Raw genomic sequence first — 18,527 nt, 5'->3', positions numbered from 1 at the left:
CAAACCTCCCCAAAGTTCCCTTGGCATTCCGCCTCATGTCACTGGGGCCCCCTCTAAATGGATTTTCTGGATCTGTGCACTTTTGCATAGTGCACTCACAGGCCTGCGTGCATGCAAAAGAATGACGAAATACGGTAATGCTAACTCGGCAAGAGGAAGAAGTCATATTGCGAGAATAACGGATGTAAGTTAATCTTAGGAAGTCGGGTATATTTATGTAGGTGGGTGTGTGTACGCATGGACAAGTATACTAATTTCACGGTCTTTTAGACTTGTTTTTATGATTGAGTGCAAATTATGTAATTGTTTTTAATTCTCAATGCCATGTCAATTGACACGTGTATATTATAAATTGTATGTAACAATGTATGTGTGGAAAGGCATTAATATAGCCCAATGGCCTGTTTGCCAATCCATTTCCTTTGTGAAATAAATATTGTTTAAACCATATTGTGACTGAACATAACGAGGTGAACCAGCACATGCACCGGAGATTCCAGCCGGTGTAAACGGAACAAGTACGTAGGAACAGTTAATAACCGCCCTCCCCCACTTCCCATGACTCCTAGGAACACAAGTACGTAGGAACAGTTAATAACCGCCCTCCCCCACTTCCCATGACTCCTAGGAACACAAGTACGTAGGAACAGTTAATAACCACCCTCCCCCACTCCTCTTGACTCCTAAGAACACAAGTACGTAGGAACAGTTAATAACCACCCTCCCCCCTCCCGCTGACGCCTAGGAACACAAGTATGTAGGAATAGTTAATAACCACCCTCCCCCCTCCCGCTGACTCCTAGGAACACAAGTACGTAGGAATAGTTAATAACCACACTCCCCCACTCCCCTTGACTCCTAGGAACACAAGTACGTATGAACAGTTAATAACCACCCTCCCCCCTCCCGCTGACTCCTAGGAACACAAGTACGTAGGAAGTTAATAACCACCCTCCCCCACTCCCCTTGACTCCTAGGAACACAGGTACGTAGGAATAGTTAATAATCACACTCCCCCACTCCCATTGACTCCTAGGAACACAAGTACGTAGAAATAGTTAATAATCACACTCCCCTTGACTCCATGGAACACAGGTACGTAGGAATAGTTAATAACCACCCTCCCCTACTCCCCTTGACTCCTAGGAACACAAGTACGTAGGAATAGTTAATAATCACACTCCCCTTGACTCCTAAGAACACAAGTACGTAGGAATAGTTAATAACCACCCTCCCCCACTCCCCTTGACTCCTAGGAACACAAGTACGTAGGAATAGTTAATAACCACCCTCCCCTTGACTCCTAATTATCTTTATAATGAGCTTAAGAACTTAAATGTCAATAAATTATCCGGAGATGACAACTTAGGTCCACGAATACTTAAGTTAGGTGCCTTGGCAATTGCTTCTTCGTTAACATTTATTTTTAACAAAATAATAGACAGTGGTATTTATCCACAATGTTTTAAAAATGCTAAAGTTACTCCAATTTTCAAGTCTGGTGACAAAACTGAAGCTACAAATTATAGGTCAATATCTGTATTGCCAACGCTGTCCAAATTAATAGAAAAACATATCTCCAAGCAATTTTATGATTACTTAACAAAATTTAACCTTTTACACTCATCTCAATCAGGTTTTAGACCAAAACACTCATGCCAAACAGCACTTATTGATATAACTGATAAATGGTTACATGAAATGAATGAAGGAAATCTAAATGGAGTCATATTTCTTGATTTCAAAAAAGCTTTTGATGTTGTAGACCATTCAATTCTGATTCAAAAGTTAAACATTTATGGCTGCAAAGGGAATGCTCTTAACTTGTTCCAATCTTATTTAACTAACAGGACACAGCAAGTCACTATAGGAATGGCAACATCAGAACCTAAATCCATTATTTATGGTATTCCACAGGGTTCCATACTAGGACCTCTTCTCTTTATACTGTACATAAATGATCTTCCACTATACATTGAACATTGTATCACAAGTATGTATGCAGATGATTCAACAATGTTCATGTCAGGGAAAACTGTTACTCAAATTCAAGATTAACTACAGCAAGATCTGAATAGTGTAGAAAAATGGTGTTCCTATAATAAAATGTTCATAAACACAAAAGAGACCAAATATATGACTATAAGAACAAGACAAAAAGTTAAAATCCAAAATGATATTTCTCTTATAATAAATTCAGAACGTCTGCAACACACTGATTGTGAAAAACCTTTAGGAATTAAAGTTGATAATAATTTAAAATGGACAAATCAGGTTAAACATGTGTGTTCCTTGATCTCTAAACGTCTGTATCTGTTATCGAAAATCATTAGGCATTTAAATTTAGATGCAAGAAAACTTTTCTACAATGGGTATATTTTACCACTCATCGATTACTGCTGTGTAATTTGGGGAAACTGTAATCAGGATGGATTAGAACGTTTACTAAAACTGCAAAAGAGAGCTGCAAGGATGGTATTAGATGTAGATCCTATTACTCCATCTGCCCAACTATTTAAACAGTTAAAATGGATGACAATGGAAACACGAATCCACTATCACAAATGTTTACAAATTTATAAATGTCTATACATTGAAGCCCCAAACTATCTTTCAAACTTATTAATATATGTTGGAGAAAACAATCCCTACAACCTTCGAAATGTAGAGGATAGAAATCTATTAATTCCAAAATCTAAAATGTCTTTATTTAAACATGCTTTCAGTTACTCTGGACCAGTACTTTGGAATCAATTACCTAAAGCTATCCGATCATCGCCAAATACTGCTGTTTTTAAATATAGACTCAAGAAAATATTTTCTAAAATAATATCATTTGTACATATGTTTATTGCCATATATGTATTTTCTATTTGTTCGTAAATGTATGTATTGTAATTCTGTATTGTTTGTACCTCAGGGCCTCAGGGAAGATTAGCTTTTGCTAACTGTGTAACCCTCACTAAATAAAGAATTTATTATTATTATTATTATTATTATTATTATTATAAGAACACAAGTACGTAGGAATAGCTAATAACGGACTATTCATCTTGAAACGATCTGAGAAACGAGCCATTCTTTCATAAATATATCATACTGGTCATTGCCCATCTTAATAAGTCTGTTCATCATATCATTGAAAGCTTGGACTTCAATGCCTCATCTATTTGCTGCTTTCTCTAAATATATTTTCCATATGTCTCAACCTGTATCTCTTGGAAATGTCTAAAAACAATAATTGTAATCTACATAATAATTACAATCATGGACGGTGCCAAAAATTTACATTCAAGTCCCACGGAATTACATATGCTCCTACACTATATTTTCAGCATGTTTCGTTATACATGTATTTGATACAAAATACATTTATTTTTGGTTTTACAAAACATAGAACTCACTGGTCAAAGTTTACTCAAACAACATGTGGGGAAAGCCTGCTAACATAATATAACATTTAAAAACTTGCCCTTCCAGTTTGTCCCTTGTCCCTTCCCCGATGTCGGCAGGTCGCAACATTCGTAACTCGCTTTTTAATTGGATTTATCCATCCTGAATATGGAATATCTAGAATTATTTTATATTAGGCCCGTAGGAACAGACCCCCCCCCCCAAGTCACACACACGAGGACAATAATTAATGTAGGTTTTCTAGCATAAGCGTACGAGACGAGGCGGGGAATGGGTGGGGGGGCAGGTGGGGCATTTGCCTTTCTAGTGCTGGATCGAATCCTCAAATCGGGGCAAAAACGATAAATATTCGGGAAACAAGTGCTAACCTGAGACCTGTTTACCACGTGTATTTCCATCATTCTACAGGTAAAATTACTTGTACTCCATATAAAAATGCGTAGTGATTCATTTGCAACTCTATATAGCTGTTTGGCAGTAATGCTAATATGAATACACATTATCCACATTCGGGCATTTGTGTCCATTCCCAGTCTGGAGCTCGACGCGGAAAGATGTGTTTGTTTCGCTTGTGCACTCTGCACGTGCTTTCGCGGCTCGACTTGGGGATCCTTCACTTCGTTGTTTTTGTCAGCGAAGTGAAGTTTTCTACTGGGATGTATGCGGCCATTGGAACTGATTGAACGCTGGAACGCTTCTCGTTTCGACAGTCTGCACCACCAGGTTGGATTCTTTTTTAGCGAGATTCCTTGCTTCCACGTCATTTCTCCGTCTGACTATGTTGACGTGGTTTTTTCGTGACTCGTATGACGGCCATTCTGCAGAACGCCACGGTTGTTCGCGTTTAGTCTCTACATGTCCGAGCCTGTCCTAGCAGCACTGGAAGATTGACCGCCCCACTCTAAGAAGAAATAGGAAGCGGGGTCGGCCCCTACTACTCTTTTTCTAGACTTTACTTTGTTTTATTGTGATACCATCTCGTTCAGACGGATCCGGCTTCTCAATATCTGTATTTCAGCACAGCACTACACCTTCAACGTCTATTGACTGTCAATCTAGGTGTTTTCTTGACGGGATGCAACCCATCTCGTCCCTACAAGCTGTGCACCCTAACGGGCTTAACAAGGCCACTCACGTGGACATATAGATCGGACTACTTTTAGACCTTCGTTCAAAAGTTTATGTCGAAATTACTTCTTTCTTTTTTTAAATATTATTAAATAGTCCGATCCTCTCTTCTTTCTCTTATTTATTTTTGGACTGTCCTAAAATGCTCCAAATTATATAAATATTCGACCGAGCAGTCAACTCTATTTTTGGCTTGTAACTTTTTTTCTTCTTTTTTATTTATTTTTGGCTTGTAACTTTTTTTCTTTAAATTCTATTAACTTTTTTACTAATTGCTATTTTCAAAATTCTGCCCATTTTCAACTCTACCCCCACCCCCTACCCCCCAATTTAATGAATAGAATTTTCTTTATTAATTATATTAATTAATTAGACATGCGCATCAAAATTTTAAAGGCCCACTATTTAATTTTTGGATGTAAATTTCAAAATTACGCGCTTAATTTTTTTCTGTCCCGGGACAAGTCCCTGGCTATTATTCGCACTCGCACTTGTATCCTATTCTATATAAATGAATATAAAATTCTGGCATGTATTCCCACTAGAGACTGCTAAAAGAAGAGAAGGTTAATATGACTCATTCGCAATGTGAAATAGAACGTAGCCCAGTGGTAAAGCGCTCACTTGATGCGCGATCAGTCTAGGATCGATCCTCGTCGGTGGGTCCATTGGGCTATTTCTCGTTTCAGCCAGTGCACCACGACTGGTATACCAAAAGGGGTTCTGTAGGACGCCTTAAAAAGCTCACAAAATCAAGTATAGAACTGTTCTTTTTAATGAGGGGACTGCCACTTGGAGACGACACATTCTTTACTTCGCATGTTGGAAGACTGCTACTCCCAATACAGGTAAAACAAACCTAAACCTGCACAAGACACAACTCATTACATAGCACCAACCCAGAGAGAGCACACGGCTGTCATACACAGAACTACCACGCTGTGTGAGCCCAGGACAACGTGTTTGAACCATAGTAGCATCTAGAAATAAATGAAAATGGTTCTTTTCAAATTGCAACTTCATGCAGTACAATTCCACATCCCAGTCCATGACTAAATTCAACAAGTTCCTTTCTCTAGACATTAGTGTAAAATATTTCAGCTATTACACCTTTTGTTTGACCATTTAATTACACATTAATTTTTTTTGCTTAAATTTATCAGTGTTTTTGGAGACTGTAGTACATGTATTTGATGGAAAACAATAATTGTATACACTTCAAAATCCACTTGTTTCTAAAGATTGGCAGGATCAAGCTCGGTAAAGTGCTTGTCCGAAGTGCTTCGACTGTAGGATCCAATCCCCATAGCAGACCCATTGAGGCTTTTCTCATCCCAACCAGTGCTCCATGACTGGTGTATACGGTCATGGTATGTGCTGTCCTGTCTATGAAAAAGTACAAATAAAAGATCCCTTGCTGTTAATATGAAAATGTAGCAGGTTTCCTCTAAGACCATGTCAGTATTACATGTCTGACATCCAAAAGCTGATGATTAATGAATCAATGTGCTCTAGTGGTGTCGTTAAACAAAACAAACTACATGTAACCATTGCTAAAATGAAAATTACCAATTATATAAGAAATAAAATACCACAAAACAAAAATTAAAAGGTATAAGAAGTTTATTTTCTTAATCACAAGTACAATAGGAAACCATGTTGAAGTGATCTTCTAACTGACACTGGAACACGCTGTTCAAAGCATGTTAAGTGTTTTACATAAACATTCTGATGGGGATTGAAAATTAATTATCAAATGCTGAGTAAAAAAAACACTGAATATTGGCTACATATTGTCAAAGCTATCTGAGCACCGATATCATAAAACCATCATAGGCTCTGATGTCACCATAACACACACCATGCCCAATGACAGTTTTAACAAATTATAGATAAGATAGATTTAAAAATATAGGTCCTGGTATCCACAAGGTCTGATGTCTACCACAGCTGCTTGTTTGTGAAATACATGTTCTATTGTAGCCGTTTACTCGTGAGAAAAACATTCATGAAATACAAGTTCTAATGTAACTGTTTACATTTACCACCCGTTTCATCAAGAAACAAGTTCTAATGTTCATGAGATGTTTTATGTATTACAGTTGTTTTAATCATGAATAGTTAAATAACACCTATCATTGGTTTTATGAAAAGTTCTTCTATAGCTGTTTATTCATTTAAAAGGTTTAACTATAGCTTTTTGTTAATGACCTACTGATTCTGCCAAACATTTCTTCATAAAGGTGGCTTTACTTTAGCTGTTTTTAATATTTTTAATCACATACATGTACTCTGAACAAAAGCTGTTTGTTTATGAGCTAGGTATAATAGTAATTAAGTTAAAAATATGTCCCACAGAGTTTACGCACACATACACAAGCACTCACACATACAGACACACGCTATATATGTCATTGTGGAGATCTGTGAAATATTTACAATGTTATGAGCAACAAACACACATTCATTCATTGTTCTCTCTCTCTCTCTCTCTCTCTCTCTCCTCTCTCCCTCTCCCTCCCTCTCCTCCCTCCCTCCCTCTCTCTCTCTCTCTCTCTCTCTCTCTCTCTCTCCCTCTCTCTCTCTCTCTCAACCATCATGATAAATTTTAGTATCAACTTCAACAACACACTTTGCAGAAATATGTACCAATAACAGTTTAACATTCTGTATTATTAATTATATATCTTTTCAGTTTAACAAAATAGAACATAAATGGAGTGTTTTTTCCCCAAACATATAAATTAAACATTAAAAAAAGAAAAAAAGATTCCAATAACAAATGCATAACAAAAGTGATCGACTATAATATATAGTATAATAAAGTGTGGAGAGAGACCAGCTCATATTAAATATACAACCATTACATGTAAAATGAAGGCCAGTTCATGTTGCACATAAATAAAAATAACACAAACACAAACAGATGCTGTTAGGGAAATACTTCATTATACTTCAAACTTGGTCTATAGGGAAATATTTCATGATCCATAGAGAAATATTTTATGTATACTGCAAACTTGATATATAGGGAACTCAAATTCTTCATTAAACTGAATACTTGATCTATAGGGAACTGAAATTCATCGTTATACTGAATACTTGATATATGGGAAAATATTTCATTACATGTATACTGCAAACTTTATGTGGAAATATTTCATAATACTGTAAACTTGATCTATTGGGAAAATTTCATGATACTTCAAATTTGATCCTTAGTGAAGCCAAATATTCCATAATACTGGAAACTTGATTTATAGGGAAATCAAATACTTCATGATATTGCAAACTTTAGCTATAAGAAAATACTCCATGATACTACAGACTTGACGTACTGGGGTATTAAATACTTTCCGATACTGATAACTTGATATAAATAGTGAAATTAAATAATTCATGACACTACAGACTTGATGTACTGGGGTATTAAATACTTTCCGATACTGATAACTTGATGAACAAAAAACATAATATTTCACTGCTACAAACTTGATGTATGGAGAAATAAAACATGTGTTTCATGATTCTCCACCTAAAGCACGATGTTCATGATACTGACAGTGGTAAACTACAGAGATTGTTTGACACACACAGACCACAGTCACAATGCCATGTTCATGATCTGCTGGTAAATGCTTGACACACACAGACCACAGTCACAATGCCATGTTCATGATCTGCTGGTAAATGTTTGACACATGCTCGTGGCATCTCATGTTTTGCTGTTCACAATCTGCTGATAAATGTTTAACACACATGCGTGACATCTCGTGATTTGCTGTTCACTAATTCTAATTGCTGATAAATGTTTAAGACCAGCGTGGCACTCTCACGACTTGATGAACAACTGCTGGTAAGTGTCTGACTCTAGGAATCGTGGGTAGGAGTCTTTCTCCATGAGAATTTTAACACGTCTCTGAGCCTCGTCAAATGTCGACCTGGATGGAGTGTCGAGGTTTCCTAACGTCTTAACACGAGTATTAGCATCGAGGTTTACCTGCAATAATGAAGATGAAATTTGGTGAAAATATGTTAATGAAATGAAATGTATAGAAATTTTAAGCCATCCTGGTGTTATATATAACTGAATTAAACCAAACCAGGTGCTTATTTCTTGAAACCATTTTGAATATTGTATGCAGGACATTCATGAATTCATACTTACTGCCATTTTGAACACAGCATTGGTGTGAAATAGTAAAAGAAACATCGGAAATAGCTTTGATAAAGACACTAGCTAATTTACTTTCTAATCCTGTGAAAAATAATGGGAATTTTGAGATGGTTTTCATAGAGTATGTTTTGCTTGACAACAATGGCAGAACATCTCATTAGATTATATAGGAGTAGAAGTTACACACTTCTATAAAGTCTAAAGATTAAGCTGCCAGGTGTGTATGGAGACCAGAGGTCTGTCAGACTGGGAAACAAAGGTGAACTGAAGTTAGAATATAATAAAATAATACACACCTCCTTTGGTGCTTGCACTGCGACAAAGTCTGTGTAGATTTTATGTGCAGCTGAGTTAAGTTTGCTGTATTTCGTTGTTTTGAAATTTTCACAGGCCATCCAAAATTCCAGATTGTCCTCACTGAATTCAGACTTCAAGAATCCATGGAAAAGTTCCAAACCAGCTGAAAGGAAAATAATACCAAACATAAAATATTGCAACATATACCTTACTACTGAAATCTGAACAACTAAATTATTTAATATATAGTTCAGATAATCTACTAAAAGTTCCAACAAAATGTCACCTCAAAATATACTGCTCACAAAAAATTAAGCTACTTAATGTGTTTTCTTTTCATAGATCATCTTTCTAGCTGTATATCAACTTACTTTAACAATATTCATAATGTACCATACACACATGCCTGAGCGAAAACAGCCCAAAATATCAGTACCGTAAATTGAACAAGAATGGACATCTACATCATTGCAATTGCAAATAAAAACACCAGATCATACTGACAATAAATTGGTTAATTGTTTTTGGTTACTGTTTTTTGGAGTGAGTATATATACATTTAATTCAGTTAAAACAATATTTATTATCACTGATTAAAAAATAAAGTGGCTTTGGGACTGGCCTACACAGTTGGTAGAGCGCTTGCTTGACATACTTCAGTCAAAGGATCAAATCCTATCAGTGGACCCATTCTCTGATGAGGTTTTAACTCAGTCCCAACCAGTGTAGAGGCACCGATTTCCCGCGATCGCGGAATCGCGGAAATACCTATCTGAAACGGAATTCCCAATTTTTTTCCAAAACATTATTTAACTTTAAATAAACCATTTCATTAATTAAAATTTATTTTTCGAACTAGAAACTATGGACACTGACATCTGCCTGTGCTACGCTACGACACTAGTACCTTTGTATGTTACGCCAAATGTTTAATGTAGAGTATCTAGACATTTTACCAGTCGTGTTTTCTTCGCTTATTCCTGGCGATTTAACGGGAAAAACCGAATATTGTGAGCTAAAATTGTCCGATATTTACTCAAGTGAAAGATATATTATGTTATGTTTGCTTATTAATTTTTAACATTTGCGGCATTGCCGTATTTCCGATGTCACAAAGGAATGCAGTAATTGCATATTGTATGCCATATCGTAAAGAAAACCAAAAATGTCCGAAGTCTGTGTCGTGGCGTATTCGTTTTTAAATTTAAACCAAAAATAAATACAAACTACTGACATGTTTTGCCTCATTGCATATTTATTTATTTTATACCAGCAAATAATTGCGGTGTGTGTGTGTGAGTGAAACAAAAACAGAATTTGTTTAATACTGAAACGGAAAAACCCAGAATTTGTAACATTATGAAACGGAAAAGGGAAAAATCTAAAACTGAAAATCAGTGCCTCTACCAGTACCCCTCGAAAGGTATATCAATTGCCACAGCATATGTTCTCCTGTCTGTGGGAAAGTGCATATAAAAGATCCCTTGCTGCTTATGACAAAATGTTGCGGGTTTCCTCGGAAGACTACATAATAGAATTATCAAATGTTTTACATCCAATAGACGATGATTACTTAAAAAATATGCTCTAGTGTTGTTGTGTATATGTGTTATGTACAACCGGTGCTGTTACCTTTGTTTGTGAGGAGGTTCTCGAACGACTGACTCCACTGGTGAACCTCGTCCAGGTTGATGTGAGTCACCTTCCCGTTCTCACCCTTCAGCGTCGCGCTCAGTGACGTGTCCGTGTGACGGCGGCGCAACGCCTGCAACTTCCGCTTCATGTTCCTGGCACTGAAATAGCAACACACCACTTGATAAAGCAAGTCTTCAGTTACATATAGGTTTAACGGTTTACAGGCAAGATCCTTTTACAGATGTACTCTATAGAATTTTTTCTTCAAATATACAAGTTCTTACAATGATTACAGGCTACTTGTTTCTGTACACCTGTTCTTGGTTGTTCTAACAATTATAGGAGTTCAAGTTTGGACACGTTTTTAGATAAAGTTAATATTGGAAACTTTTGTGTAGGCAAATGTTAAGATTAATTTAGGTGAAAATGTATTCCGAAAAAATATTCATGCGACCAAAATGTGAAAAAATTAATGTCATTCAATAAAAAAAAACCCTCAACAGTTCTGTTAAGAGAATCCGGTACCTATAAATTAATTTACATCACAAAGAACGTTCATTTTTAATCTCACAAATATATATATATTACAATATATATATATTACAAGACAAAAATTTCCAACCAGTAAGAAAAATTAAACAAATTAATAGCTTAAATGGCCAACACTACCTACAAACGTAGTGCCACAATGTTATAACTGATCATCTTCTATTGGTAATTATACACATGTAAACTTACAGGCTGCGTTTTGGTTTGGACTGTAAGCTGAAAACAGGAAGTTCTTCTGTGGCCATCATGGCTGCATCGGCAGAAGACGTTTTATGGATTGGTCTGGTCTTACGTTGTGGATTTTCTGACTCGGTTAAATCAAAACTGTTTAACCGCTCTTGCTCAATCTCACTCTGAAAAAATAGAAATCAAATACAAATTTAAAAATTAAGGCTCAAATAATCTTTAAAAAGTGAAAACTTAATATCATTGGTTTCAAATACAAACAAAAATTATTATTATATTTTTTTTTAACCTCCATGTCATGTTTCCTTGAACAAGAAGCATTCTGTAACTGCGACAAACATAATTCATATTTCCAATAAGCACTGAAACCATCATTTATATCTCTACAGCTCCGCGAGTTTTCTGCCTGACAGAATCTTACAATCGAGGCTTATAACTAGCCTAGGGAAGACCAGTTGTGACGTGCACACACGCCAGAAAAGATGTCACTCGCATAGATCTGCGTTAACGAGTAGATCTTGCTCGCTGATCAATCCAATTAAATGAGTATTTGTGGCATGGCCGAACCCTGCGCGTGACGGTGGGCTTGGAGCTATGATCTGTGCCTGGCCGTGTGTTATCATCAATCAATAACAGTTAATACTCGAGCGCCGCTTCGCCGGCAGGGAATCAACCCAGACCGGCCAGTGCGACTTGGTGATGTCTTTGATTAAAAATAGTCCAACGAGGCAAACTTCAATCAGTTTTCACCATCGAGCCTACCACTTCTCATTCTACTCCAATGACCCAGTTTGGGAAAAAATACTAAAATAGGAACAACTGCGCCCATGACCCATTTTTGAAAATAAAAATCGTATGACATTACTTTTCTGACCGAGAATATTTTGGGCATTGTTAAACTTTGTAATTAATTCTAAACAGGTAACATAGAACAAATTTAGCCATATTAATTTGAAGATTTAGCCATAGGCATATGGGCTCCCATATTTTTGTCCGAATTGAACAAAAATGTCTGAATCTGGATTACAATGTTTAATCATATTAGTATTACTGCCAAACAGCTATACAGGGTTGCAAAGAAATCACTACACATTTGTCCATGAATGACAACTAATTTTAAAAGTAGATGGCAAAACATAGTAAAAAGGTCTCAGGTTAGCACATTTTGCCGGAATATCTGTTATGGTTTTTGCCCAACTTATGGTTTTGCACCAGCACTAGGTGGGAGTTGCCTGCCCTCCCAATCTTGTATGGATTTAGCATGGAAACTACTTTCCTTTTCAATACAGTAATACTTCTTTATGCTGTTTTTAGACATGCTGATTTTGAGTAATTAAATTTGCTACTATTTTATAATTTCTTAAACCTGTAATGAAGTTCTTTGTTGTGTAAACTGATTGTCTATTTGTTGTGTAAACTGATTGTCTATTTGTTGTGTAAACTGATTGTCTATTTGTTGTGATACTAATATGAAAATACCTACATACACTAATAGGTAGGGTTCTAGATATCGCTGTTTTCACTACAACAAAGTCTTTTTTAGCACAGTAATGTTATTAACAATTTTAGAATATGTATCAGTATTGTGAAATAGATTAAAATAATTTGAAATACAACTAAACACAAACATGAGTGGTTTTGAGATGCAATAGTTTCAGATCAACATGTCCGTACTTAATTTTGGCAGCCTTACATGCACATGTATTTCTGGCACAGTGTTTATTGCCTGACTTTGGTTCAATCCAACACCATGCAATAATAGCTGGCTGTTTCAAGTAAACAAATCTCCCACTCTTCCGATCAGTAGCCTTAGATACATGTACACTTTGAAATATAAGTAACGTCGCAGAGATGAAGTACATACATGTAGATCAGTGTTACGTCAGTGTGAGGAGTTCCTTCCTTCCTCACTATCGCTAAGATGATCTAACACTCACACTACAGTTACTATGTGTTTACATTTAACTCAACGTAGTATTTAACTCAACGTAGTATTTAACTCGGATGCAGGATATAATCTAGGATCTAGGATCGATCCCATCAGTGAGCACACTGGGCCATTTCTCATTCCTGTTGGTGCTCCACAACTGGTATAACAAAGGCCATGGTGTATACTATCCTGTCTGTGGAATAATATATATCAAAGATCCCTTGCTGCTAATTGGCCTATGGCATGGTGGCAGAGGGTTTTCTCTCATTATCTGTGTGATCCTTAGCCATATGTTCACTGCCATGTAACCGTAAATTAAAATGTGTTGTGTGTGCAAAATAAAGTACCTGTGTTTTACAACTGCTTTTCAATTTTTAGCTTTTGCTTCCTAATTAAAATTTAAGAAATGAAGATTGCTTTGTACTCTACAAAATGAATTTCAAGTCTTGGTTACATATATATATATAAAATGAGCTATGAAAGGTTCCACTTTCTTCGGGGATGGGTTACAGTATTCACATTTATAGGTCTTCATTTTGTTGATATATTGCATATAGTATTTTTAGCCACATGTTAACATTGCTGCCTATGGGAATTCATTTGGTATAGTCCAACCTAAATGTAAGAAACCTGCTGCTGCCACATAGGTTATATTTAATTAAATTAAAGCCACTACACCAACTTCTCTCTTGAACACCAGCCATTAATTTTTAACTTCTCAGGACTAGATCTGGCATTCGTCAAATTTACCAATTGTAAATTTCATTTTAATTTTACAAAATAATTCCATGTAATAATTGAAATTTGTTAGAAAATAATTAGGTTTCTGCCATTTTTTAAGCTTAATAGATAATTTAATAAATGTTCCACTCAAACAGAGCTAGCCCCGCTTCTGTCCTGGACAAACTACCCAGATAACCGAGGTGTGTGCCCATGACAATGTGCTTGAACTTTAGTTAGGACATAATCATAAAACTAAATTAAAAACTTAAAATAAAATAAAACTTACCGACTCTTCTTTCTCTTTGTGTTGTTGTTGCTGTTCGACAAACAAGGCATGGGTGGGAATATCCTTAGCACACCCGGCACTATGACTCCGCCTCAGGGGGCGGGACAACATTTTGCGGAACCGCCTCTTTTTACTGTCCTTTTTGGGCGTGGTGCAGCCCTGTACGGGCTGTGGTGAGGAGGGTTCCGAGTCCGACCCCTCGGGGGTAGAGTCACAGGTGAAGGTGACGTGCAGATCTTCGTTGGGTGACAGTGTTTTCAGTGTGAATGTTTCCGACACGTCGTAGACGCCGTCATCCACCTGGGGTGAGAACGCCGACCACTCGACAGTCTGGTCGACGTTGTTATTGTCTGCCCTTGGTGAGTAGTGCTCGTTGAAGGTGAAGCGCGAGTGCAGGTCGGAGTGAGCAGTGGTTGAGCGCACCTCGTGAACCGAGGATGACGACACACACGTGTGAATGGTGCACTTCTCACGGAACTGCTGCTCCAAGTCCTGGTTGCACTTCTGGTTGAATGACGATGACGACGATGATGACGACGATGTGTGCGATGACTGGTTGTTCACCTTGGTGATGTGGTGTTTGGGGTTGGTGAGCGCGCGCACAAAGTCGTCCAGGTCAGAGGTCGACCACTGCTGGGGGAGTGGAGAGGAGGGCTCGTCCAAGTGAACTCCCTGAAAAACATAACATTTATAACATGAACTTCCTGAAAAACATAACATTTATAACATAAAACACCTGAAAAACAACAGTTATAACATGAACTCCATGAAAAAAATAACATTTATAACAGTTACATTTTGTTATCTTAGTTTTAAATCTTTTACTGTGTTAATTCTGTTAAGATTTTTAAGGTAATCCCAAAAATATAGCAATTATAAAACAAAAACAACAAAAAAAGCAACTCCCCCAACCAAAAAACCCCTAAACGAACATGTGAGGGTTCATCCCAGTAATAAATATATTGTTTTAAATGATAACCCCCAAAACTTTTTATAAAAGAATAAAATAAAATAAACAACTATATGATTTATGAATGCAACAGGTTTATCCCGGGTGAGAGTACAACCAATAGTTAAAACATATCTTTTCAGGACTCACATTGCAACAACTTGTGGTTTAGCCAATTATCAGAAATGTAGAGTATTTCCTTGAAATTTATTAAAATGTGGTTAATTTGAGGAATATTTATTAGCCAAAGACTAAATTTTGTAGTCATTTTATATAAAAATTAGCAAGCCCCGATTTTAATATCATCTAGATTCTCTTTAACAAAATTATATTACTATAAATATATTTTCCATTTTCCACAAAGAACATCAACATGTATAATAAACAGTATATTACAAATTTCTAAATAGCTATTTTTAACAGCAAAAAGTGCAATCATTAACATATGTAACCCCTTCACAATATATGATTTGAAAACCCCAAGATGTTATGTATATTAATTAGTATCGGTATAAACCAGAAGAACACCTGTCTATTAATATAAACAAAAGAACATATATACATACATTGACATGATAAAAACCACAACATACGTACAGGTATATTAATATTAACATAAACCAGAAGAACACAGGAATATTAGAAGTAGTTGTATGGAATATATATATATATATATACACACCATCATTGGCATCCAGACAGAATGATTACAGCCGTTTCAATCAGTGTTTATATTGCTTTATCTTAGTGATAAAAGATTGGAATATTCCGTCAGAGGGCCACTCCCACCACTCTCACATAAAGAAGCGTTTTGTGTGTTGGCAGTGGGAACTCCAGGAAGTGGTTATCAGTAACTGCCAGCAGCTCCCCTCCTCCACACTACCGATAAGCTCTCACCCTGGATGATGTAAGTCTATCTCAATTTAACACTTTCCTCATCAGCAGGTCATGAAAAACAACTTAATGAAACGGTCTCTTCACCAAACACACCCTTCCACGAGGACTCGGTTACCTCGAGTTACTGAAATTGTGGATAATAACTTCAAGTCTAATTTACTCTTAATGTGCACCGTTTCCAAGACTGTAAAACATCAAATACCACCTGCTTGTAAAATGTCCACTACACTCAGACTGGGAAATCTCCACAGTTGCCTAATGGAATAGTAAAAAATACCAAAATAACAATTTCTTGAAAAACGTATAATTGTTCCAGATTTAAATAATCCAGATTATAATTGTTCCTCAATTCCAAAATGTTCTGCTCTTTGCCTCATAGAAAACGGCAAACCTGTGAAAAATATTTTTTAAAAACCTTAAGGTATTCTTTGATTCTATATGGCAATTTCCAAATATAAATCTTGAAGTGTTCTTTGATTCAATGGCAATTTCCAAATATGAAATGTCCAGTATTCTTTGATTGTGTCACATTCAATGCCATCCCTCTGTTGAAGATGTACCGGTGAATACTAAGTTTAACCTGTGACAACTGAGATCTACTGCGATACGAGAGAAATAATAGCAGCCTAACGCCACTCTGAGAACTTGACCATATGTACAACTGAACAGCGCCAATGACAGGCTTTATTTAAACATGAAGCCGCTTACTTAGAACAACATGTTTTCCCGCTGTCGGCCAATCACAGAGGAGAATGGTGGCGATGGGAAAATGCAGACATTTCCCAGCTAATCCAATCAGCGCCTGCGACTATTCCTGCCGAACGTGATTACGGTTTTGTTTGGTGGGCACTAATCAATGCAGTGAGCAACAACAATGAATCATGGCGGAAAGTCAATCAGACAATGAAGTTCTGCAACACCGGGCAGGTGGTCAGAGTACTCGGTGTCCGGTGCATGCACACAAAGGTGCAACAACAGTATAGTGTGTTTCTCAGTTAGTGCGGGTGGTTTTGTAGAAAGGGTAGCCCTTACCCACTTAAAATAGATTTGTATACATGTAATAATAAAATTCTTTGCTGTGTAAACTAATAACAATTGTTATTAGATCTACTAATAAGAAAAGAAAAAGAAAGAAAGAAAGAAATGTTTTATTTAACGACGCACTCAACACATTTTATTTACGGTTATATGGCGTCAGACATATGGTTAAGGACCAAAACAGATTTTGAGAGGAAACCCGCTGTCGCCACTACATGGGCTACTCTTCCGATTAGCAGCAAGGGATCTTTTAGTTGCACTTCCCACAGGCAGGATAGCACAAACCATGGCCTTTGTTGAACCAGTTATAGATCACTGGTCAGTGCAAGTGGTTTACACCTACCCACTGAGCCTTGTGGAGCACTCACTCAGGGTTTGGAGTTGGTATCTGGATTAAAAATCCTATGCTTCGACTGGGATCCAAACCCAGTACCTACCAGCCTGTAGACCAATGGCCTACCACAACGCCACCGAGGCCAGTATAAAAGAAAAAGAAAAAGAAAAAAGAATTATAATGCTTGTTCTGAATGTGCACGTAAAACCCTATGACATGACATGACATGAATATAGAATTATAAATAGCCAAATGTATTATGGTTGGTAAACAACTACAGATGTTCAATGTAAATTATTAAATAAACATGGCTGTTTTGAGAGTGGATAAATACCTTTTATACATTGGCAGGATTCAACAAATCTACTAGCCCTTGGCTCAGGCTAGGGAACTTTTGGTCTGGCCAAGTAAATATTATCAACTGTATTACTGTAATATATAGGACACTAGCCAAGGCTTCTGTGAGGGCTAGTGACTTTCTCAAACACTTGTCCAACACTGACATTTGCAGTAGTTTAATCTGAGAAAATCCACTAATTAAATTACTATATTGTGTGTTTGTTTCATTATTCTTTACTGTTATGGCTCCCAGCACATCTAGAGTTCAACGTTCTCTCAATGTCTTGCTAACCATTTATACATGGATATATTCCAGGAAACGAATCTCAACCTAAATTCAAACCTAGCGCTGGGAATCACTGTCATTTTACAACACAGAATTTATATGCACACATCCCCCCCACCTATTTACAGTATACATGAACTGAGGAAAGATTTGAATTATTCTACTGTCATGTTCACAGAAATAGAGAACCTATAACTTTTACTAATTTTGCTTTGAATACCTATTCTTTATCTGTTTTAAACAAACAGAGTTGAAATAGTAGTTTCTGATTTAGCTACTAATATGCTGTGCATCAAATGTTAAAAAATCAGTGTAGAATATTCTATGGACACATGGATTATTGTAACACATGAACAAAG

General features: G+C 36.6%; 1 protein-coding gene across 2 annotated transcripts in view; it reads right to left on the bottom strand.

Annotated features, from left to right (window-relative positions):
- Positions 1-6,147: 6,147 nt before the first annotated feature.
- Positions 6,148-18,527, bottom strand: part of LOC121383341 — a 113,254-nt gene continuing 100,874 nt past the window's right edge. For both annotated transcript variants that reach the window (XM_041513306.1, XM_041513307.1), the window contains exons 2-6: positions 14,326-14,997; positions 11,390-11,553; positions 10,649-10,809; positions 9,016-9,179; positions 6,148-8,542 (exon numbers count right to left, since the gene is read on the bottom strand). In XM_041513306.1, the coding sequence (XP_041369240.1) occupies positions 8,375-8,542; positions 9,016-9,179; positions 10,649-10,809; positions 11,390-11,553; positions 14,326-14,997 (1,329 nt within the window). In that variant the 3' untranslated portion in view covers positions 6,148-8,374. The remainder of the gene's footprint in view (positions 8,543-9,015; positions 9,180-10,648; positions 10,810-11,389; positions 11,554-14,325; positions 14,998-18,527) is intronic.

This window comes from Gigantopelta aegis, chromosome 10 (genome assembly GCF_016097555.1).
Source record: "Gigantopelta aegis isolate Gae_Host chromosome 10, Gae_host_genome, whole genome shotgun sequence".
Taxonomy (NCBI): Eukaryota; Metazoa; Mollusca; class Gastropoda; order Neomphalida; family Peltospiridae; genus Gigantopelta; species Gigantopelta aegis.
The sequence above is the reverse complement of the archived record's forward strand: the minus strand, read 5'-3'. Positions and strand labels throughout refer to the sequence as shown.